At 51.8% G+C, this 22,515-nt stretch overlaps 10 protein-coding genes across 10 annotated transcripts; 5 read left to right on the forward strand and 5 right to left on the reverse strand.

The window, feature by feature from the left end:
* Positions 1 to 53: 53 nt before the first annotated feature.
* AUEXF2481DRAFT_29215 (uncharacterized protein) lies at positions 54 to 1,012 on the reverse strand (the record flags this gene model as incomplete). Its single annotated transcript, XM_013488707.1, has 2 exons — positions 54 to 912; positions 972 to 1,012. The coding sequence occupies 2 exons, from the start codon at positions 1,010 to 1,012 to the stop codon at positions 54 to 56; spliced, it is 900 nt and encodes a 299-aa protein (XP_013344161.1).
* Positions 1,013 to 1,753: 741 nt separating this feature from the next.
* AUEXF2481DRAFT_29216 (uncharacterized protein) lies at positions 1,754 to 3,295 on the forward strand (the record flags this gene model as incomplete). The annotated part of the gene is made up of 3 exons (XM_013488708.1): positions 1,754 to 2,109; positions 2,163 to 2,317; positions 2,376 to 3,295. The coding sequence occupies 3 exons, from the start codon at positions 1,754 to 1,756 to the stop codon at positions 3,293 to 3,295; spliced, it is 1,431 nt and encodes a 476-aa protein (XP_013344162.1).
* Positions 3,296 to 3,332: 37 nt separating this feature from the next.
* Positions 3,333 to 4,260, reverse strand: AUEXF2481DRAFT_4753 (uncharacterized protein; the record flags this gene model as incomplete). The annotated part of the gene is made up of 2 exons (XM_013488636.1): positions 3,333 to 3,754; positions 3,822 to 4,260. 2 exons carry the CDS (start codon positions 4,258 to 4,260, stop codon positions 3,333 to 3,335), a joined length of 861 nt encoding a protein of 286 aa, XP_013344090.1.
* An 867-nt stretch (positions 4,261 to 5,127) lies between these two features.
* On the reverse strand, positions 5,128 to 5,715 carry AUEXF2481DRAFT_29218 (uncharacterized protein; the record flags this gene model as incomplete). Its single annotated transcript, XM_013488709.1, has 1 exon — positions 5,128 to 5,715. The coding sequence occupies one exon, from the start codon at positions 5,713 to 5,715 to the stop codon at positions 5,128 to 5,130; it is 588 nt and encodes a 195-aa protein (XP_013344163.1).
* Positions 5,716 to 5,989: 274 nt separating this feature from the next.
* On the forward strand, positions 5,990 to 7,435 carry AUEXF2481DRAFT_4755 (uncharacterized protein; the record flags this gene model as incomplete). Its single annotated transcript, XM_013488637.1, has 2 exons — positions 5,990 to 6,056; positions 6,108 to 7,435. The coding sequence occupies 2 exons, from the start codon at positions 5,990 to 5,992 to the stop codon at positions 7,433 to 7,435; spliced, it is 1,395 nt and encodes a 464-aa protein (XP_013344091.1).
* Positions 7,436 to 8,793: 1,358 nt separating this feature from the next.
* AUEXF2481DRAFT_39654 (uncharacterized protein) lies at positions 8,794 to 9,293 on the forward strand. The gene has a single exon (XM_013488771.1). It carries the CDS (start codon positions 8,807 to 8,809, stop codon positions 8,999 to 9,001), a length of 195 nt encoding a protein of 64 aa, XP_013344225.1. The 5' UTR covers positions 8,794 to 8,806; the 3' UTR covers positions 9,002 to 9,293.
* Positions 9,294 to 9,380: 87 nt separating this feature from the next.
* On the reverse strand, positions 9,381 to 10,584 carry AUEXF2481DRAFT_4756 (uncharacterized protein; the record flags this gene model as incomplete). The annotated part of the gene is made up of 2 exons (XM_013488638.1): positions 9,381 to 10,371; positions 10,424 to 10,584. 2 exons carry the CDS (start codon positions 10,582 to 10,584, stop codon positions 9,381 to 9,383), a joined length of 1,152 nt encoding a protein of 383 aa, XP_013344092.1.
* Positions 10,585 to 10,837: 253 nt separating this feature from the next.
* Positions 10,838 to 14,269, forward strand: AUEXF2481DRAFT_65146 (uncharacterized protein; the record flags this gene model as incomplete). The annotated part of the gene is made up of 2 exons (XM_013488812.1): positions 10,838 to 13,641; positions 13,711 to 14,269. 2 exons carry the CDS (start codon positions 10,838 to 10,840, stop codon positions 14,267 to 14,269), a joined length of 3,363 nt encoding a protein of 1,120 aa, XP_013344266.1.
* Positions 14,270 to 14,446: 177 nt separating this feature from the next.
* Positions 14,447 to 15,969, reverse strand: AUEXF2481DRAFT_691689 (uncharacterized protein). Its single transcript, XM_013488909.1, has 2 exons — positions 15,915 to 15,969; positions 14,447 to 15,837 (listed from the first exon to the last, which is right to left on the reverse strand). The coding sequence occupies exon 2, from the start codon at positions 15,549 to 15,551 to the stop codon at positions 14,625 to 14,627; it is 927 nt and encodes a 308-aa protein (XP_013344363.1). The 5' UTR covers positions 15,552 to 15,837; positions 15,915 to 15,969; the 3' UTR covers positions 14,447 to 14,624.
* Positions 15,970 to 16,828: 859 nt separating this feature from the next.
* AUEXF2481DRAFT_4759 (uncharacterized protein) lies at positions 16,829 to 18,606 on the forward strand (the record flags this gene model as incomplete). Its single annotated transcript, XM_013488639.1, has 5 exons — positions 16,829 to 17,140; positions 17,369 to 17,470; positions 17,534 to 18,184; positions 18,238 to 18,391; positions 18,443 to 18,606. 5 exons carry the CDS (start codon positions 16,829 to 16,831, stop codon positions 18,604 to 18,606), a joined length of 1,383 nt encoding a protein of 460 aa, XP_013344093.1.
* Positions 18,607 to 22,515: the final 3,909 nt, after the last annotated feature.

Below are 22,515 nucleotides of genomic sequence, written 5' to 3' on the forward strand. Positions count from 1 at the left end.
CGGCAAACTTTCTCGTGTTTGTTGCGCGGTATGTGTAAGCTTGGTATCTGCCTCTACTCTTTATCACCCGACGCCTTTCTCATCAGAGCACGGTATTGCTCGATAATGTTCTTGCGCTCTGCGCCTAGCTCCTCTCTCCTTGCCAAACTACCAGCAGCATTCGGCACGTCTGCCACATCTGCCCTTGCTCCGTTCTTGACCTTAAACTTCTCCCTGGGTATCACAGTAAACTCGGGAGGAGCCTGTGCAACATCATGTAGGCCCTTGGGTTTGTCTCGTTTCGTCTTGAGCACTGCCCAGATGTCGGCTTCGTCTTTGGACTCGCCAATCATCCTTTGTCGCTTCTTGCCGTATAACTGAGGTACACCAGAGTCCTCACCATATAGTGCGTTACGCTCTTCCTCATCTTCCTCGCGCTTCTCTTGCTCTTCCTCGGCCTTGTCCTTGATGCGCTGGTCCTCTTTCCTCCACTCGTCGTACATCTTGTGCATCCTCTTCTCCGTCTTTGTCCGTGAGACCTTCTCGCCAGGAGCCAGGCCTTGGTTGCCCTTTCGCGCCAGACCAGTCACCGGCAATGTTTGGTCTACACGAGCATTGAAGTCTCGTAGTTTTTCACCAGGCTGAATCTTTGGCATTTCCATTGTTTTTCCTTTGGCCTTTTGCTTGATATCTTCCTGGCGCTTGCGCTTCTTGCTTGCTGTCTTTGATTCGCTTTCATCGGGGGTTTCCTTTGGTTGTTGGCGTTGCATCAAGCGGGCGAATGCCTTTGGTGTATCGTTGAATTTGTATGCATTCTTTCCAGCGACAGACGTCTCTGTCTTTTTCTTTTTCTTGCCATCAGATGTGAAGACGGTCTGCGCAGCCTTGCCTACGGGCAGACTCTTTGCGACAGATGTGGGAGGCAGGTTGAAACTATGACTTGAGTTTCAGCTTTCTATTCAAAGTTCAGGTGGAGGCTGGATTGAAATTACTCGTCGGCATTGTCATCCCTTCTCTTGTGTTTGTGAGGCATGATTGCTGGTTATGGTAAGCGAAATGGTGACAATTTGAGAATTGCGACATGCGCCCTAAAAAGTCTCGAATGAAGGCGTTGTGATGCGTGATCTGCAAATCAAGCAAACTTCAAGGTCTGGGGAAATCATCGCATCCACCACCAATCACAACCCCACATCCAGCCATCAGCTTCCTGTTTGGCATCAGTAAAAGCCACGGCCGACATCGACCTTCGACATGTTTCTCATCCATTTGCTTTGCGCGACCGAGAGTAGTGTCCTTGTGTCCGTATGATTGGCTCAGGCGCTCAACGGCTGTCGAGGCTTAACTTTTCTGTCGCGAGTTTTGGGCTTTGTCGTCGTCGTGAGTGCAAGCCTCTCCAGCGGTCTGGCCCGTCTTGAGCGAACCATGCTCGTGGGGCCAACCCGTGTTGCTTGCCGACGTGACAGATGGCTCATTTACACCTTCCGTATATCAAGTCTATCCCCCTCCTTGGGTGGTCTAGCCGTGACAATTGCAGTCATTCGCTTTACTACTCACCTGCTTCTAACCACGCTCATTGCTGATCTTCTCCGGCTTATTATCGTCGTCATTCTTCTGGGTGATAGCATAGACGTTATAAGAGACCTGTCGCCCTTCACACCGTCATCGGGGTCCACATATCAAGACTACCAAGACCGCTAAGACGACTACTTCACCTGCGGCTCGCCTTGTTAAAGCCAGTTTCTGAACTCGGTGCAACATTCCACACGCTCTCTCCATGGCACCTTCTTTGTTGGAAATAATACCTTTGCCCCAACAGACCCCTAGAGAACCATCCCCCGCCGAAGTCGAAAATGGTCGCTATCAACCACCTCCCTCGCGACGCTGGTATAATCTTATCTTTGAAACCATTGGCCCTATGACTCTCAGAAATCGTCAACCACAGTCTCGCTATCCCTTGATATCTGGTAGACCTCGCACTTCAACAACCGCCAAGAGGAAGCAAGAGTATGTCGTCACCGAGACTGTCCTACCGGACTCTGGACCGGAAGAATTGCCAGCCAAACAACTCCCAACGATGGCATTTGTTAAACTAGCATGCGTGCTCATTCCAATGACCGTTTTATCTCTCTTGTGAGTGATATATTCTGAGCGGCTTCTATCAATGATACTGACCAGATCATCAGAGGTATCATGCATATCGCATCATTCTTCTTGAATGGACATGCTCTACTACTGGAAAGCGACTTCGACTTCCTACCCGATTGGGGGAATCCAGGAAAGGTCGGAGAAGGCCTAGCACATTACCCTACCGATGCAACCCGAGATGTCATGCCAATTCGTAAGTGCCGAGCAAAGGCTGCATTGGTAACAGGGCTAGACTAATCATGTTATTGCAGCTGTTCATTCTCACAACGACTACTGGAGGCGGATACCGCTGTATGATGCCTTGCATTACGGTTGTACCGGTGTAGAGGCAGACGTCTGGCACATTGAAGACGAGCTCTTCGTTGGCCATAGCACATCTGCTCTGACTCCTAATCGCACTTTCAAAAATCTTTACGTGGACCCTCTTATCTCGCTGTTGGATAAACAAAATCCTCTTACTCCATTCGGTAACACTAAGAACCATGGAGTTTACGACGAAGATCCGGACCAGACATTGGTGCTCCTTGTTGATCTCAAGACGGATGGACCTAGCACATTCCGAAAAGTGCAAGAGCAACTCGAGGGTCTTCGTTCGAAGGGTTATCTCACCCACTTCAATGGGACCCATACTGTTCCCGGAGCAATCACTGTTGTCGGAACCGGAAACACCCCCTTCGATCTATTGACCGCCAACACGACATATCGCGATATCTTCTACGATGCTCCTTTGTCGATGCTGTGGGAGCCATCACCGATCTCATTGTCCGACATCAACATAGACTCCGAACTACGTGGCTTGACGGAGATCGAAGACTATCATCCGTCGACAGCAGGTCAAGGTAAGACCGGCTTGCCTGCCGACACTCCCGCATCCGCATTCAACACTAGCACATCCTACTACGCTAGTATCAATTTCAAAAAGTCAGTCGGACGCATCTGGCGCGGCAAACTGTCACACAAGCAGATGAAGATCATCCGTGGTCAGATCAGAGGCGCCAAGAAAGCGGGTCTCCAGGCGAGATACTGGAATACACCAAAATGGCCGGTCAGTCTTCGCAATCACGTCTGGCATGTCTTGGTTCAAGAGGGAGTCGGCATGCTCAATGCAGATGACCTAAAAGGTGCTGCGACAGAGGACTGGAGGCGCTGGAGGCGCGAATGGTATGTTTGAATGTGTGACGGTGACGAGACATTAGATATTTATGAATTCACGAAGAACGAATTTTCTTTCCCCCTGACTTAATTTTGTCCAAACCTCTTCCGTTGGCCATCATTTGATCAAGTACCCATGCTGGCATCAGCCAAGTCGCCCAGTAACAGATACTCGCCATGCCGCCCCTCCAGATCATACCGCTACCAGTACCGAGACAATCGGTGACAATCTTTTGTGCCGTGACATTGACGGGCTGGCTTCCTGGTTTCAATTCTCCCTTGAGTTGTGCGCTTATGATCGAGTAGATGTTCGTGTAGTACGAGTCCTCTGGCAGACGCAATTCACCTGCTTTGACATGAATTGCTGTCTCCACAGCTCCAACCATGTGTGTAAGAACTCTGACACCCAAAGGCTTCATCTCCACTCTCAAAGTCTCCGACATCATGGCAGCAGCAGCTTTTGAACTGCTATAAACGCCTAATGTAGACCACCGCATTAGCAGGGCAATCTTGCACAAAAGTGAGGTAGAAAAGAGTTGACGTACCACTCCATGGTAAATTCATCTTTCCAGATACAGAACAGATGTTACAGACTACACCTCCTGCTTCTATGAGTAGACTCTTGCAGGCCTGTGTAACTCTCAAGATACCCCAGACATTGACTTCATAGAGTTGTTTCGCCTTTTCCACATCGACATCTAATAATGGCATCACAAAATCCGCTCCTGCATTATTGACCAGCACATCCAGTCTTCTCACTCCTCTTGCTTTCAAGTCGTCAATGCAAGAGCTTATTGAGGAAGGAGAGGTAACATCGAATGTCAAGATGTGGATGTTTGGAGAATTGAAGTTGGGTGCCAGAGAAGGGTTTCGGAGGGTGGCGTAGACGGTGTGGTTTTGAGCTGCGAAGGTGGTTGCGAGAGCGGCGCCTATACCTCCTGCTGAACAGCCTGTTATCAGGACTGTTTTCTTGGTGTCGGACATTGTTTGCTTGGTTCTGAGGGAAAATGTTTCGGGCTATGATTTCGTGGTGGACTCTGGTTGGAATTCGAATGATGTGATTTGGATCTGTTCTATACCTACGCGGATAAAGTATCACGGACCTTGGGGAGGCATCGGGAAGGCTTTATGTATAAGTCGTATACGAGAAGGAGTGAAGGATGGAGAGACAGCACAATCCTCCGGGGTAAAGACAAGCCGTTCGGCGGGGTCATATTGCCATGCATATATTGCCAATGCTGATTCCATGTATGCATTAAGCGACTCGGGTTAGCTGCTACCAAGATACCAGGTTGCTGCTCGCCACAGATTCTAGCATTAAAGAGATAAGACTATCAAACATCAGCGCCCCTTTACCAAACGAGATTCGATGAGAGAAGCAACTAGAGGATCGTGTCATCCAATGGGTCAGGTCAATAACGCGAGTATCGGTATCACTCGCCCCTGATGGTCACTGCCTCGGATTGAGACTATTCACAAAAACGCACTCAGACTTCATCGCGAAGGACCTGGTCACAATCTGCGTTATCGACCCGAGGGCTTCTCTTGAATGTCGACAGGATGGAGAGACAGGACGAGAGTATATGCCGTGAAACAGGACGACACATCGGATCGGTTCTGGCTGTGGTTGTGTGACACAAGACGAAGGACTTGAACCAAATTGATCGGAGACGCTGGTTCGTGGAGTTTGAAGCCAAGTTAGCATGTTCCCACGCTCGTTCCGGCGTGCGACTAGAAGTGCGTAAATCGAATGTATGTTCATTCGGCGTATAATACAATTCGACATTCTCAGTCATCCTAGTCGTACAAGAGCATTCCCGTATTTGAGATCTAGAAGCATGATCAAGCAGTCTAGTTCTTCTTGTCCCCCTCGGACTTGACCTCAGCTACAAGTTGAGCCTCCTTGTGCTTGCCCCAGGTCCAGACGTCCCAGATCTGATCCAGGATGATGTCGCTCAGACCTTTGCCCTCAGCAAGAGCCTTCTGATCTTCCTGTGCTCTGCGTTCCCTCCAGCCCTCGGGCTTCTCTTTGCCGTAGTAGACCTGCTCCAGAATATTTTGCTTGTCTCCTTGTGTAGCCTCGAGAGCGTTGTTGTCGCCAGCAGTTCGTGCCTCGCGTTGCAGCTTCATTTGACGTTGGAACTCGCGGGCTTTGTCGGTGGGTAGTGATGTGTCGCCCTTTGGTCGCATGTCTTCGGCCTTGCTGCCGCCAATGACTTTCCAGATGCTTTGGCCTTGTGATTCGCGGTACAGGTAGTTTCCAGAGAAGCCGGTCATACCGATCAACGAGATGGTATAGAAGTCTAATTTACGTGGCGGTAGGGCGGCCAGAGCGGGACAGACGAAGAGACATGCGATGGCGGCGCGGTGCAGCGTGACTTTGTAGCGTTCCGTCTCGTCTACAGTCGGCTGTCGCGTGGGTTCTTGAGGGTGTGACATGATGTGCTTGCTTCGTCTTCGGCCGTGTACTTCGTAGAGGTGGAGATAGTGTTGAAGTGGTTGGCAATTGCTATGGAATAATGATGGAAATTTGGATGGCTAGAAATTCCATCATCATCTCGCTCTCGATGACGCGCGCTGCAACCCGCTGCCACACGGCAACCAAGTCCGCCTGCGACTCCAGCTCACCCACCTTATCTCACTCGACTCCGCTTGATCGCTTTCTCTCCGAGTCTGACGCTTTCTTCATGTAAAACAACCCTATAAGATCAACATGCCGACCAAGAGCTTGTTGCTCGTGTTCATTCACGGCTTCAAAGGAGGAGACCACACTTTCGATGGTAAACAAGTCCCTGATTCGAGTCATCAACACGTCGCTCAATGAATGGTAGGCTTTCCGGACCACTTCAGAACTCTTGTACAGAACGCTCTACCTAAGATCAATGTTCTCTCAATCGTATACCCCAAGTTCGAGACACAAGGAGATCTCTACGAGTGTGTGACCAAGTTCCATGGCTGGTTGCTCGACAAGTGCATCGACTTGGAGGTCGCAAATGGCACTCCGTCTCCAACGATAGATCCATCGGTCAGAGTTGTTCTTGTCGGTCACTCGATGGGGGGCATTGTGGCGGCAGAGACGTTGCTAAGCATTGCTCGCGATCAACCTGTGCCTTCCAAGCGCTCATTCGCTTCGACCCAGGACGACTCGGGTGTTGGCAACAAGACCACTTCCTACCCCACTTCTATGAACAATAGCACAATCAACTTGGAGGTCCCGGAATCACAAGCTCGATCTTCGTCGGCGCCTCCGCAAGAGAATCCTCCACTGCCTTCTGAGAAGACTGACCCTGAACAAGCTCCGGAGTTCTTATTTCCTTACATCCAAGCTGTGCTGGCCTTCGACACTCCTTATCTAGGTATCCACCCTGGCGTTGTCGCACATGGTGCGGAAACACACATCAACACCGCATCTGCTGCCTACAGTGCCTACAACCAAGCCTCTCAGTTCTTTGGTCTCGGTGGTTCTACAAACAAGACAGTCCCTTCGACCAAAGTACCCGTAGGCGCTCTTCCACCACCAGAAGCAGGCGCTTGGGGCAAATGGGGTAAATATGCCATGTTCGCAGGTGGCGCCGCAGCTTTAGCAGCAGCCGGAGGTGCAGTATGGCAAAATCGTGAACACATCTCCAAAGGCTGGGCCTGGGCAGGTGGTCACCTCGAATTCGTCGGCTGTCTGGCCCGTGGCGCCGACCTGACCAAACGAGTCGAAGGCGTTGCAGCACTCAGCTCTTCGCACAAGATTGGTTTCGCAGACTTCTACACTTGCCTCGATACGAGCAAGCAAGGCAAAACATACTACTCTGAGCAACTACTCGGTGAAGAAAGAACATTTTGCGTGGTGCCAAAGGAAGCAAAGGAACAACGAGGTGAATCACCGCTTAAAAAGCGCAAGACTACCAATGCTGTGGACAAGAAGCTGAAGAGTAAAGGCACCTGGATCAAATGCATCAACGAGAAAGCGAGCAGCGAGATCGGCGCCCACATTGCCATGTTCACGCCAAAGGACAATCCTGATTACTACGCCATGGCCGATCGAGCAAAGGTTGTTTTGGTCAAGGCGGTGGATATGGAGTGGTATGAGGGTTCTGAACCTACACCCGAGCCAACACCAGAACCCGAGAAGCAGAATCAGTCGGGAGCCGAGACTACGCAGGTTTGAGTTTGCGGCGGTGCTTGTATTGTTGGATATAGATACCCCTTATTGATTAATTATTCTTCACACTCTACGACCCCAACATTCATCTTAGCGACGTGGATGGTGGCTTATGGTGTGTAAGGACTTAGAGGGGTCTTTGGAGGACGACAGACATCCTTATGTCTCGTCGCTGATCGAGCAGAGAGCGACCATGAGACCGTGTCGTTGGTATATGTCAGGGGCGTCATATAAACTCCACAAGGCAGACCTAAAGGCATGTGCAGCTGAGATACTCCAGCACTCGAAGCCCTGTGCATGCAGTATTCGAGAGAACAAAGGCAGCTACTCTAACGTTCACTGACGCCATGATGGCCTCCGATGGTACTTGTGCATCTCGATCAGTAAGACTCGAGCGTGCATGCACCTTTCATTTCTTGCTCAATGTCTTCGTGAAACTGTAGGCTGCTTGTTTGGGAGAGGACGGACTGTTCTGCGATTTGTGGGTTTGTATAGAATACAGAATGAGCCAATGGCTTTTGTCACAGATCTTCCACAATGTAACGGTGTGATTATCTGAGTGATATGTCTATCCAGCAGATCTCTCTCTCCGTGGAAGGCCAGTGGATGGACTCGTAGTCTTGATTGCTGTAGTCTTTCTTGTGAGACTTGCGATACACGCTCTCGTCCTGAGGCATCAAGGGTTTCAGTGACGGCGTCTGTCCCGTGATAGCTTCGATTCCACGTGTCGAGTCTTCTGCGAGCTTCCGAAGTGGTTGCCTACCAGATATGAGTAATAGGGTCACGGGAGATGCCATTCTCTCAGCTTTCGGAAAGGTATAAAAGCAGCCTCCTTCTCTCCTCTCTGCTTCTTTCCTTCATCCTCATCCTTACCCTCCGCCGCGTCTCATCTTCTCCCACTGCCGTGTCTGGGTATCGCCAGGGGCAGGGGTCTTGAGCGGTGGCTCGCGCTCCTATCCCATCTCTAGTCTTTGGTGGCCCCGGTCACCTCTGCAAGAGATGGGATGGGAGTGACGAGTCATCCCTCAGGCCTCTCCCTCTGGGTGACCCAGCACCAGTGGTCGAGGGGGTGCAGACGCTGGCTGGAGGCCCCTTAGGATGGGGGGGCTGGGACTCAGTCCAGGCTGAGGTGCTTGCTCTGCTCTTGAGGGGACGCCTTCTTGAGTATGACGGGTGCCTTGGCCCAGGGCGAGTGGCCGGCCTCCGGCACAAGCTCTCACCTCACCGTGGTGTGTCGGTCTAGTAACTTCTTCGGAAGTGAAGCCAACGAGAGCACTTGATGATCTTCATGGGCATCAAGCATTCCTTCTTTCTTTTTCATCAGTGTATCCTGGTTTCCAACCGGGTGCTGGAGAAGATTAAAATGTGTCGTGCTTGATGTCTGCTGTAGTTACTATCATCATCGCTGTCATCGTTGCCGTCGTCGCCGTTGCCTTCGTCTGCGACGCTTCGCTCGGGACTTGGCTTGTGACCACACACGACAGTCTGCACGCACCAAGCTGCTGCCTCAAGGCCATCGCGCACATGTTTCCGGTATCCTGCTATGCAGTTCTCATTCCTTCCTGTTATTGATATGTCATGTCCTTCTTGAAATGAGTGAGCCCATTTAATTGAATCAGCAATTCATGAGAGCTGACACTTGAACACCACGGCGGCTTGTATACAACTATCAAAGATACACAGTTTTCTCATAGCCAACGTCGAGCTGGTCGAGTGTGCTTCATTCGCATACCCTCAACAAACCCCCAGCCGACTACATGGAAACTGTGCTTCCTGACAACCATAGACTAGCACCCACAGCGAAACAGCACGTGTACTAATAAGATACTCTGCATAGTATTGAACCACAACAAGTGCGATGTGTCAGACCATATGACTGAAAAATATGTACATACCACAGATAATGTGATGATGGTCGTAGAACAGTACAATACAAATGATGATCTAGTCCTTAGAATTTGGATCTGTTGTACGCCAGCCATGTCTTCCATGGCTGTCGCCAGTCAGTGACTCTGAGCTTCGGAGCAAAAACGTCGAAGTCGTGCTTTTGCAATCTCTCGAGCCATAGACTTGTAGGGACGCCGGAGAGGTAGACGGGGAAGGCTTGTTGAATCTCCTGGGCGGATGTAGATGTTTGCGACGGGGCGTAGTTCATGTGTTCCTCTTCATGACCATGCTCGAAGTCGTGACCTGCATCCTGGCCAGCGCGCAGGTTCTTGACCATTTCTCTTGCTGTGATGAGATGGTCGCTAGCTCTTGTGGCGACTTCGAAGACAGCATCGCGAAGGCCAGGAGCCTCGGCACCTTCGCGAAGCACTTGTTCCTCTCTTACACCATGTCGCGCCATGACGTCCAGAGGCAACATGACTGAGCCCTGTCTTGTGGCACCAACGTCACCAGCCATGCCTCCTTGATTCGAGTGATGGTTTGCTGGACCGGGGAAAGCGAGTAACGGCAGGCCTCTCAGGATAGTCGCAATACCGGTTGCCTTTCCGATGTGCGATGCGACATGGTCGGCGGTCAAGGAGGCCATGGGCAAGGCTTGAAGAGTAAGGTACATCAGAGTCGAGTATGTATTCTCAGCATACGACTCGAGAGCGGCCAAGTCAGGATACGGCGGGTTGGTAAGGTATTGCTCTCTGGTGGAAACAATTCTGTGGAACCAGCTCTTGCTGAACTTTGATTTGCCGTTGGTCCTTCGCTGCAGGTCTTCGGCGGCAGAAGCTAGCAAAACGGCGATGGGCTGTTTCGGGGGAGTGCCAGCTAGGGCCTTTGTGATGGCATCTCTCTGGAACTGTAGGCGCATGGAGCCAATTGTGGGAGTACTCGTTGTGTCGGCAGTTCTGGCGACTTCTATGTTGAAGGCACGAATGGCAAGGTAGGCGTCCCGTGTGCTGGGTGGCATGTATGATTGTAGCAAGAACGAAGGAGTGTCATATTTTCTGCATGCTGATCAGAGGGAGGAGGCGAGAACAGAATAAAGGCGATGCTCACCTTAGAAGGTCCACACAGTAGGCTCTCGCCGAGCCCACCTCTGCTTCGGACGACACCGTCGCGGCAGGCTGCTTGACTTCGGTGGCATAAGCCCTTCTACATTGACATTGCTGTCTACCGAGGGCACTCCTCAGCGTGCGACAGGCTGTCTGGGTCTTCATAATTGTCTGGGTCAGGAAACAGAAGTGTCAAAGGCGCAACGGCGATTGAGCAAACCATGACCTCGAACATGACGCTGTTGAGCCAAAAAGAGCCTAGTGTTTCACAAGGTTTCATAAAAGTCCTCGCGATCAAGTCTAGACGCGCTCCAACGCGTCTTCCGAGAGCTGCGTACTGGCCTGCAGCGAGGCACCACGGCATAGTCCTCGTCGCCATCTCGCCCACGCGACACAAAGCACGCATTGCTCGCATGACATGAGCATCTCGCATATGGGTGACCGACCAAACAAAAAGAGGCGCTTCTTTGCCGACAAAGACGCTGTCCAAGATGGCTCATTCGCCTCCGATCCGTCTGGCCCAGATGAGCTAGATGAGCTAGATGTTCTTCCACATGGCGACAGCCAGAAGCCTGCTGCCACCGCCCATCCGACAGAAGATACGATTGCGTCAAGCGCCAATTGCTTTGATCCCTCGCTCTTCCAGGCTTTCATCGGAAACGAGGCTCCTCAGAGCACCATCAATGCTCTACAACGGATATGCGCCAACGACGTAGAGCGAGCTGTTAACATGTACTTTGACGGATCGTGGCAGGGCCATCCTCTGATCTCAAGCACGTCTTCTATGCTCACCGCCCGGCCGCCTCGACCAAAGCTAAAAGACACGCCGAGCACCTCTGCACCAAAAATCGACACTCCCAAGGTCAACCTAGCAGCCATGCCAACCAAGAGATATATCGGTGCTATGGGTGTCGTCGGCTGGACTACACGTAGTGGAACGGCTATCATCACGTCAGGAGAATTGGTCAAGATCGAAAGAGCAAAGCCAGCCCAACAAAAGGTTGGCAAGGGAGGCAAGTCGCGTGCTACCACTCGTCAAGATGTCATTGTACGCTTCACAAACGCCAAAGGAGAAGAAGTTGGTCGCCTGGAGCAGGATTCTGCCGCTTGGATCTCCACCCTGATGGATCAGAACATATGCCATTTCGAAGGTCACTGTATCTTTGCGCCAGATCGCGTCCGGACCAACGACACTATCTACCTGCAGTTGCGATGCTTCTTCCTCAAGGCATGCTTTACAGCTGGCAGCTTCATCAGGCCATTGGACAATAACAGAGAAACTGGTCTTCATGAAGCCAAAGAGACTCGAGACGAACGGGACTTGCGATTGCGCCAGGTCGGCCTGGTGAAGTTGTTTTCAGAGATCAATCTTCATCCGTCGCGCGCGAACTCAACAACCGAGAAGCATAAAAGAGAAGGCATTTTGCGTGCTGCCGATATACCCGAACAACCTGAGCCGAGCACTGCCAAACCAGCCAAACCTTGTGATCAGGCTCCGTCATCTCCTCCATCAGACGACACGGAAGACGGCCAGGAACTGGAGCAAGATCAGCTTGACAGTCTTTACCGCAAAGCACAAACCTTCGATTTCAACACGCCGGTCATGCAACCGGCAGAGACATTTGTCATGGACCTCCGAAAGTACCAAAAACAAGCTCTGCATTGGATGGTGGGCAAGGAGAGAGATCAGAAGTCTGACCACAAGGAAGTGTCGATGCATCCACTGTGGGAAGAGTACATGTGGCCGACGAAAGACGCAGATGATGCACCAGTACCCCTGGTCGAAGAGCAACCGAGCTTCTATGTAAACCCATACTCTGGCGAGTTGTCGTTAGAATTCCCTGTTCAAGAGCAAAACTGCCTCGGTGGTATTTTGGCAGACGAAATGGGCCTTGGAAAGACTATCGAGATGCTCAGTCTGGTACACACTCACACCTCAGAATTCGGATTGCAAGGTTCAAGGATGTCGACGGTTATGGACCTACCACGCTCGCCTAAGAGCTCGTCTGGAGTTGCTCGCGCGCCATGTACAACATTGGTTGTTGCTCCGATGTCTTTATTGGCGCAATGGCAGAGTGAAGCGGAAAAGGCTTCAAAGCCCGGAACGCTCAAGACGTTGGTCTACTACGGTTCAGACAAGAACGTCAACCTGAAGACACTGTGTTGCGAGGCTAATGCAGGGTTCGCTCCCAATGTCATCATCACAAGTTACGGCACAGTGCTCTCAGAGTACAATCAAGTGGTCAGTGCTGGTGGTGACAGAGGATCAAGTGGTGGTCTATTCTCTATCGAGTACTTCCGTGTCATTCTTGACGAAGCCCATATGATCAAGAACCGACAGTCAAAGACTGCTCGTGCTTGCTATGAGATTGCGGCCGAGCATCGATGGACGCTGACAGGTACGCCTATCGTCAATCGTCTTGAGGATCTGTTCAGTCTGGTACGCTTCCTTCGCGTTGAACCATGGAGTAACTTCTCTTTCTGGAAGACATTCATCACTGTGCCTTTCGAGTCGAAGGACTATGTCCGAGCACTCGACGTCGTGCAAACTGTCCTGGAGCCACTCGTCTTGCGTCGAACAAAGGACATGAAGACACCAGACGGAGAAGCCTTGGTTCCACTGCCGCCACGTACTATCAACATCCAGAAGATCGAGCTCTCAAAGGTGGAGCGTGATCTTTACGACCACATCTTCGCTCGAGCCAAGAGGACATTCGCTGCGAACGTCGAAGCCGGAACATTAATGAAGTCGTATACAACGATTTTTGCACAGATTCTACGACTAAGACAATCATGTTGTCACCCTACGTTGGTGCGCAGCAAAGCTGGAGCCGCAGATGAGGACGAGGCGGAGGCCTCTGCAGATATCGCCAATGGCCTTGCTGATGACATGGATCTGCAATCATTGATCCAACGCTTCGAGTCAGAGGCCGAAGAAGAGGACGCAAGCCGCTTTGGCGCCAACGTGCTCAAGCAGATCCAAGCGGAGTCGACTCACGAGTGCCCGATATGTTTCGAAGAGCCCATGGAAGAGCAGTCTGTCACTGGCTGTTGGCACAGCGCCTGCAAGAAGTGTCTGCTCGACTTGATTGAGAACGCTACCAACAAGAACGAACTGCCTCTGTGCTTCAATTGCCGTGAACCGATCAACGCACGCGACATCTTCGAAGTCATCAGACACGACGATGAAGATGATGACGAAGCTGGCATAGCCAAAGACAAGTCACAAAACAGTTTCGAGTCCCCTTACTCGGTAACTCAACCCAGCGAATCCAACGACTCACAACAAAGGCTTTCTCGGGTATCACTTCGTCGCGTCAACACCCTCTCGTCAGCCAAAATCGGCGCTCTCCTCATCCACCTCAAACGCATCAAGAAGGCCTCACCAACCACAAAATCCGTCATCTTCTCTCAATTTACCTCTTTCCTCGACATCCTCGAACCCGCCCTCGACGGCGCCTCAATCCCCTACCTCCGCTTCGACGGCAGCATGACGCAAAAAGCCCGCGCCGCCGTGCTCACCGAATTCGCCAATCGGACAAGAGGCTGTGTTCTGCTACTGTCTCTCAAAGCAGGCGGTGTGGGTTTGAACTTGACTTGTGCGAGTAATGTCTTCATGATGGATCCTTGGTGGAGTTGGGCTGTCGAGTCACAGGCTATTGACCGTGTGCACCGTATGGGTCAGATGCAAGAGGTCAATATTGTGAGATTTGTGGTTGATCAGAGTATTGAGGAGAAGATGTTGAGGGTGCAGGATAGGAAAAAGTTCATTGCTAGTTCGCTGGGGATGATGAATGAGGATCAGAAGAAGTTGCAGAGGATTGAGGATATCAAGGAGTTGTTGAGTTGAGGGCTTGCAACATCTTGCATCTCTCTTCCTGGTTCTGATTTTCCTGTCTTGTTATTGCTGGCTGGTTTGGATGATATTTGGGGTATGGGCGCAGCATTACATCGGGTGTTGCATTATGGCGCTAACATGAGCGTTTACAGTAAATATGCATTTGTTTATATTAGATCTTGCTTTGCTCTATTCAATGACCGCCGCTTCGTATTATTACGATGCTCTTTGTCGTTTGAGCAATGAATGTCTCCCTGATGCAAGAGAAGCGCGTCAGGTGAGAGGTGGCCGGGATTTGCCCACCAAGCCTCCATGCTCGTCCTTATGACCGAATGTAGATCAGATGTCCAAGCTCTCTCTTCTGCAATCAGAGGTCAAAGAAATCTGCATCAAACTTGCTTTCTCCTCCCTCGCCTTCACCACCACCAGAGAAGTCGCCCATGTCAAACTCGGTGAAGTTCATGATGTCGTCAAAGGTGTCGTCTCTACTGCCCATATCAGGCTGTTGTGGCTGCTGCTGCTGTTGCTGTTGTCCATCTTGTTTAGCGTTACCCGTTCCATCCTGTTGCGGCGCGCTTCCGAAGTCGCCAGCACCTGCTGCATCAAAGATGTTGAAGTGTGCGGGTACGGATTGAGGATTTGAGTCACCTCCATTGCCACCGCCTGAATTTGCATAGCTCTCAAGTCCAGGGAGGAGGGAGGAGATGCCATCGGTATCTTGCATATCTGTGTCTGTAGGTCCGAAGTTTGTGAGGTCCGCAAAGTCAAAGTCGTCGTTTGAGTCGTTGAAGGAGGCTGGTTTGATGGGTTCGTCGTCGGGTATGGTCATTGTTCGAGTTGGAGGGGGTCTCGTGTCTTCTGCTAATGCAGGAGGATCTGGTGCCGGTACTTCTGCCAGAGGTTGAGGTGGTGAAGGAGCGGGGAGGGTCTTAGGACTGCCTCGCGATGCGGGACCGGCGCTGCTTGGATCATTGAATAGAGATTCGAAGTCGAAGTTGCTGTAAGTACCCGTGTTCTCGTCGCCCGGATGGCCTGCCGCTTGATGGTCCTGTCCTGGTATGTCAAGATGAAGCGGCGAGTTGGAATCGCCATTCGGTTCTCCTTCTGGCAGTCCAGTTTCCTCTCCAGGTGTTGACATTTTGGCGTCTCCTATGGGTGACTCTCCCATGACAACGTCATCATCAAGGTTGATCGCCGTAGCGTTGTCAGTCTCAGTCGGCACAGCAGTTGTGGTGGCTTCGGTCTGCATCCGAGCCCCTCGCTGAGAACGATATGTAGCGAGATCACGACGCATCACTGCGCGTGCCAAACTCTGACAACATCATCAGCCGCTGTCGTCGATTGGAGTGATAAGATAGAGCGAAAAACGGTGCAGCGTAGATGTGAGATAGGTGATTATGATATAAAACTCAAACAATACAATGGAATCCATCGCAACTCACCAGTTCGCTCTCGAGTTGATCGAGTGCATCGTGAAAGTTATTGTTGGCGCCAGCAATCACCTGCTTTAGTCGCGAAGGGTTGTTGATCTGGCCATGGTTTCTTGCATTGTTCGCAAAGAGACGACCTGTGTGTTCCAACTATTCACAATATGGCTTGTTAGCAAAACTGCCGAATTTTATGCCAGGCGAAACTGGCGAGCAGCAATGTTACGCACGACGAGATTGAGCTGTGCCTCCAATTGATCCAGCGGCGACCTCACGGCTTGGCCACGATCCATGTCGAAATGATGGCGTGACACGTGCGGGCGTGGGAAAGCGTCGGGGTTGGCAGTTCACAGTGAGGGGGGCAGACACACAAGGGTGGAGGATATCGGAGTTTGAAGACTCTCTCTCTCTCTCTCTCACTTGCAGCGAGCGACGTTCGCGGCAGAGGGCCAGACAGTTTGGCGGAAGGACGGCAGGGGCTTAGAAAAAGGGACCGGTCACCAAGCGCAAGGTTTGGGCAGTTGCGGAGAGCGGGAACAAGCGTCAAGCTGCGACAACAAGGTCGTTGGGTCCGTGAGGCTGCGAGGCCTCGGGCAGACCCTGCGGCCGGCGCGCTAACTAAATGAATGAGAGTGGATGCCCGCGCGCCAATCTGTCACCTTCTCTGTGACGAGCTCGCACTCCTCTCTCTCCGTCTTGTTCTCCTTCTCTCCATCGTCTCTTTCCTAGCTGCCGTCACGTCGCTCGTCTCTTTGTCGTGTCTCTTTGCCTGCCGATCCTCGGGCCTTTCTGCTTTCTCCAGCGTTTGCTACCGTTGCTTCCCTTTTGGCCAAGTTCTGACTTTTTTCCTTGCCCAATCGTCAAACATCTCCTACTGTCAGGCCGCCCGCCTACCTCGACTTGATCTGTCTGTTATAGCTCGAGTCATTCCGACAAAGTCCTCCGCCTCGTGTTTGTAGACCTTTCACGACAAGAGACTCTCGTCACGTCCTCGTTGAGCAGCATATCAACCCCACCAACACGCAGCTCTTGCATTGAAGCTTCGACCCCGGCCTTTGTTCGATTGATTTGTCTCGGCCTGTTCCTCCGCTTTAAAGACCCCGACTCAATTTCTCTGTTCCCTTCAGATCAAAGTCTGAGAAAAATGTCCGACAACCAGAACCAGATGCAGATGCCCGCTGCCCCTTCGGCTCAGGGTGCTCCTGGCCAATACCCCCCGCTCAACATCCCCCAGAGCACCATGGAGGCCAACGCCATGACCGATGCCATGAACAACAACGGCAATGGCCTGAGCTCTCCTGGCAGTGCCGGTGGCCCTCGCCGTGCCGCTCCTGAGCCCAACAAGAGAGCTCTCTATGTTGGTGGTCTCGACCCCAGAGTCACCGAGGAAGTCCTCAAGCAAATCTTCGAGACCACTGGACACGTTCAGAGTGTTAAGATCATCCCTGACAAGAACGTAAGTCCTCGATCCGTCTCTTCTCGTTTGTCTCGTACTGCACGTGGCCCTGCCCCATGTCTCTGCTGCCACTCACGGCAATCATCGCTGCCTGAACTGCATGTGCATGCATGTGCATGCATCATGCCGATTCACGTGTTGTTTGCCCTGTCCGCGCTGCCTACTTTCATCTCTGCCAACGCGTCTTGTTGTACCAAACCATCATCCACTAACAACCGTTCTTCCTAGTTCCAGTCAAAAGGATTCAACTACGGCTTCGTTGAGTACGACGATCCTCTTGCCGCAGAGAGAGCAATGCAGACCCTTAACGGAAGACGTGTTCACCAGTCGGTAAGCAGAACACCACTTGCTTCGGCGCAATCGCGCCCAACAGCTGCTGACACGTGATGATAGGAGATTCGTGTGAACTGGGCCTATCAGTCCAACACTACCAGCAAGGAAGACACTTCCGGTCACTTCCACATCTTTGTCGGCGACCTCTCCAACGAAGTGAACGACGAGGTTCTCCTCCAAGCCTTCTCCGCCTTTGGCAGCGTTTCCGAAGCCCGTGTCATGTGGGACATGAAGACTGGCCGCTCGCGTGGCTACGGCTTCGTCGCTTTCCGTGATCGTGCCGAAGCAGAGAAGGCTCTCAGCTCCATGGACGGCGAGTGGTTGGGCTCTCGTGCCATCCGTTGCAACTGGGCCAACCAGAAGGGCCAGCCCTCGTTCGCTCAGCAGCAGGCCATGGCCCAGATGGGTATTACCCCTCCCGGTCCCTTCGGTCAGCACCACCAGTTCCCTACCCAAGGCGTCCAGTCCTACGACACCATTCTCGCTCAGACTCCCCAGTGGCAGACCACCTGCTACGTTGGCAACCTTACTCCCTACACCACCCAGAACGACCTTGTTCCCCTGTTCCAGAACTTCGGCTATGTCACCGAGACTCGCTTCCAGTCTGACCGTGGCTTTGCCTTTGTCAAGATGGACTCCCACGAGAATGCTGCCATGGCCATCTGCCAGCTTAACGGCTACAACGTCAATGGCCGCCCCCTAAAGTGCAGCGTAAGTTTTGGTCTCTTGGTGATTCAGAAGCATTTGCTGACATTCATGTACAGTGGGGTAAGGATCGTCCTCCCACCACCAACTTTGAAGGCTTCTCGCCCGCTACCGCTGCTGCAGCTGCCGTTGGTGGCAACGCTGGTTACCCTCCTACCCCTCAGGGTTTCGGATTCCCTCAGTACGGCGTAGCTGCACCTATGTCTCCTCAAGGTACGGCGAGATCACAAAGCCACATTGATCACACCGCTAACATTCTCGTAGGACCTAGCCCTGGTGGCTTCCAGCAGCCTGCGGGCCAGTTTGCCGGCGCTAACATGGCCGCTTACGGTCAGATGCCCCAGAACAGCGGTGGTTTCGGTCGTGGCAACTACATGGGTGGTCCTCAGGGTGGCGCCTTCAACAACTACGGCGGATACCAGGCTTAGAAATCCTGCGGCTCTGGTGAAACGATCAACACTCAGCAACCGGCTCTGACTCTACGTGGAGGCGATGGTAGATACGGTCAGTAACTGAAGTTTGCCGACAACCCAAAACATCGACGACTCTGGCTCAAGCGAGGTAGCCGTCGACACGAACATTTCCTTGCCAGTCCTGTCGTTGGATAGGAAGTCCTTTTCCATTCTCTCACTCGTCACTTGATGTTTCCAGCTCTATATACCCTTGCAGCTTCTCGCACATTGCATGGGGTTCGTCGAAATTGTGCTTTTACCTTGCATGTGGGAAGCGGTTCTGTTCTTTTTGCTTCAAAGAAAAAATCAAGCATCTCCTTTCGATTTTATGGATATAGACAGTGTGCAAAACGAGGCACAAGGAAGGATGGAGACATTTGGAGGGTTTGAACCAAGGAAGCGTCTTCGTGTAGTTCTCTGCCTTTTTTCATTCTCTCTTCCTCCTTTTTTTCCTTCTTCTCCTTGGTATCTTTTGATGACACGTCCTTTCGTATGTCGTTGCTTTCTGCCTGTGATGTTGATGAAAAAGCCCCTCTCATTTCTTGAAGCCATATACCCATCTTTTCACATATTCCTTTCTGCCGTCTGCTTTGGAGATTCAAAATGGTACATAGCCAGCGGGCGGGCAATTACGAAATGCAGATTGAACGCTTGTTTCACATTGACTCAGTTGCTTCTTACAGTGCTAGACTATGCCAAGCAGAGACTCCAATGCTCTGGAAGATGGTCGTACATGGATGTTTCGAGAGGGAAGAGTAAGGTAGATAGGCACGTGAATTAGGAGCCTAAAACGGTAATTACCGGCGCGTCGGTCACAAAGTTTACGCGTTGGCACATGGATGGCGACAAGAGTGGTTTGCATCCGAGAAGACGTGGGAGCGGTTGAACTAGTCGCCCTGATCATAATAGCGCTGGTAGTGGTGTACTGCATGCTGGGAGGAGGTCACAGCGCTACGGGACTGCTGCGCGGGTGGATTGGAAGAAGGACAATCGCCAGAGCTGGCGCCCATCATCGACAACAACTGGACGCACAAGCACAAGCACGCGCACACGCATTCGCACATTCCGCCGCCATTCCGAGCTCCCATCTACACTCAGGCTCCTTTGGCTCGCACGAAGGCCGTCTGCGCTCCCGCAACATGCTCAATGCCGCCGTCAACAGGCATAACGCCTCGACGGCTGCCTCCAAACCTCTCGATCAGCTTTTCTCCTCCAGTCCGCCGCCGCAGCAAGCTTCCCAAAAGTCGGCCATCTTGTCTACAGCCTCCAAGAATGCAAAGTCCATCAACGGTATCAAACGTACACACAGCGGTCTAGCAAAGACCTTTGGCCATACCGCCTCCTTTGACGATGCACAGAACCAGCCTATCGTATGCGCCGTTCCTGAAGTCACCAACAGCGAGTACTTTGATGCCGACGACTTTGACGACGACTTTGATCTCGACGACCTCATCGTTGAGGAGCCAAAGGCCAAGAAGATCTCGAACAGCACAATCACATACCCCACCCTACCCAAGCTCACTGCTCCGCAACAACCGCCGTTCCGTCCCACATTGGCGAGACGCCAGGTCCGCGACTCTGTTGTTACCGATGACTCTGGCTACGCTTCTGCCGACCACACTCAAGAACAGCTAGTCAAAGACGAAGTCGGAAGTAGTGCTGCTTTGCCCTGGTCTTCATCGCCCACCGAACACTTCAATCCACCGCCGAATGCTTCCTCTCTCCGCCGCTTCGCCTACGATAGTAACAATGGTCCCGCAGCTCCTCGGGTACAGCCAACATCCGCTCCAGTCAAGAGCGAGCCCGCTGCTGTTTCGAAGCGTCGAACTATCCCATGGCTGAAGTCAGAGACGTCACAACCCGAGCAAGACATGAAATCTATTCCTCCCTCGAAGAGACGTGTGGTCGACACAACACCTGTTCAGCCATCCAAGAAGAGCGCCCTTCCCTGGAACACAACCGCGAGTGCCATCAAGGAGCAGAAGACCAGTCTTCGTGAGACCAACAAGAAGAAGTCGAAGCTCAATGAGCCTTCCGATGAGGTCATTCAAAAGGCAAAGGTCAGGAGTCGTAAGAACATGGTCGCTCGTGTCTTCCTCAGTGACGAGCAACAACACGTTCTAGATCTGATCTCTGAGAAAAAGAAGGCTGTTTTCTTCACCGGTGCCGCTGGTACCGGTAAATCTGTTCTGCTGCGAGAAATCATCGCTACGCTGCGCAAGAAGTATCTGCGTGAGCCAGATCGTGTTGCTGTCACAGCCTCCACTGGCCTCGCTGCGTGTAACATCGGCGGTGTCACGTTGCACAGTTTTGCAGGCATTGGCTTGGGTAAGGAAGACGTCCCTGAGCTGGTCAAGAAGATCAAACGCAACCAGAAGGCAAAGCACAGATGGATGCGTACAAAAGTCTTGGTTGTTGATGAAATTTCAATGGTTGACGGAGACCTGTTTGACAAGCTTGAAGCTATTGCCCGTCAAATCCGGAACAACGGCAGGCCATTTGGTGGCATCCAGCTCGTCATCACTGGTGACTTCTTCCAACTGCCTCCAGTTCCGGACAGTGGCAAAATTGCCAAATTTGCATTCGATGCAGCAACATGGTCCACTAGCATCGAGTACACGATCGGTTTGCACCATGTCTTCCGTCAAAAGGATCCGGTATTTGCGAATATGCTCAATGAGATGAGAGAAGGACGCATGAGCGCCGAAAGCATCCGAGCATTCCACACATTAAACCGTCCATTGGATTCTGCAGATTCTATTGACGCCACCGAGCTCTTCCCAACCAGAAATGAGGTCGAGAATGCCAACCACACCAAGATGAGCCAGCTTGTTGGAGAAGTCAAGACTTTCGAGGCGCGAGACGGCGGCAGTATTGCTGACAAAACTTTCCGTGACAAGCTCCTGGCAAACTGCATGGCTCCCGAGCTCATCACCTTGAAAAAGGGCGCACAGGTCATGCTTATCAAGAACATTGACGAGAGCTTGGTCAACGGTTCGTTGGGCAAGATTATCGGCTTCATGAGTGAAACCCAGTTCGACTCTTACAACAACAATGAGGAGGCGTTCATGGCAACTCAGGGTGGGACTCTTAAGGACGAGGATGCCATAGGTGGCCGCGACAAGAAGAAAACCGCCCGCGATCGTATCATGGACAACCTGCTGGGCAGCGCGCAGATCTGGCCCGTGGTTCGCTTCACTCTCGCAGACGGCACAACTCGCGACCTTTTGTGTCAACGTGAGACATGGAAGATTGAGCTCCCAGATGGTGAGGTCCAAGCCTCACGTGCACAGATTCCCTTGATCCTTGCGTGGGCATTGAGTATTCACAAAGCTCAAGGTCAGACACTGGAGAGAGTAAAGGTCGATCTCGGCAAAGTATTTGAGAAGGGACAAGCATATGTCGCACTCTCTCGTGCTACAAGTATGCAAGGCTTACAAGTGTTGCGCTTCGATCCACGCAAGGTCGTCGCTCATGAGAAGGTTCGCACATTTTACCAAAATCTTTCCCGAGTGGAAGGCCTAGAACAGAGCAAGCCAAAGGCTGATAGAGGCAAAACGACGAGTCGAGGCAACGGATTTACTGCCAACGAGTATGAACGTGGTTTCGCTGAAGGAAAGATGTAAAAATGGTCATTGTTGCTTTTATTTTCCTTTGTTTCGGATGCCTGTGTCAGGCTGGTCGGCAGGCGCTTTTTGGAGCCCATTAGTGGCATCACCGATACCCTATTCCCATTCTGTGTGTATCTTCAAACGAACACTATACTCATCGATACTTCATTCACCTCTTAGCATAGATGGCTCTATACAAGTCGTTGTTATAAGCATTAGTGCAGCCTGCAATGAGCTTCCCACAGCATTCACAAGACATGACAGACGTCAAGCT

This window comes from Aureobasidium subglaciale (genome assembly GCF_000721755.1).
Source record: "Aureobasidium subglaciale EXF-2481 unplaced genomic scaffold scaffold_9, whole genome shotgun sequence".
NCBI lineage: Eukaryota > Fungi > Ascomycota > Dothideomycetes > Dothideales > Saccotheciaceae > Aureobasidium > Aureobasidium subglaciale.

What these genes read in the sequence shown, in the direction of transcription:
- AUEXF2481DRAFT_39654 (XM_013488771.1), top strand. Translation starts at nt 8,807, where the DNA reads ATGTCTGCTGTAGTTACTATCATCATCGCTGTCATCGTTGCCGTCGTC.
- AUEXF2481DRAFT_691689 (XM_013488909.1), bottom strand. Translation starts at nt 15,551, where the DNA reads ATGCGTCGTGATCTCGCTACATATCGTTCTCAGCGAGGGGCTCGGATG.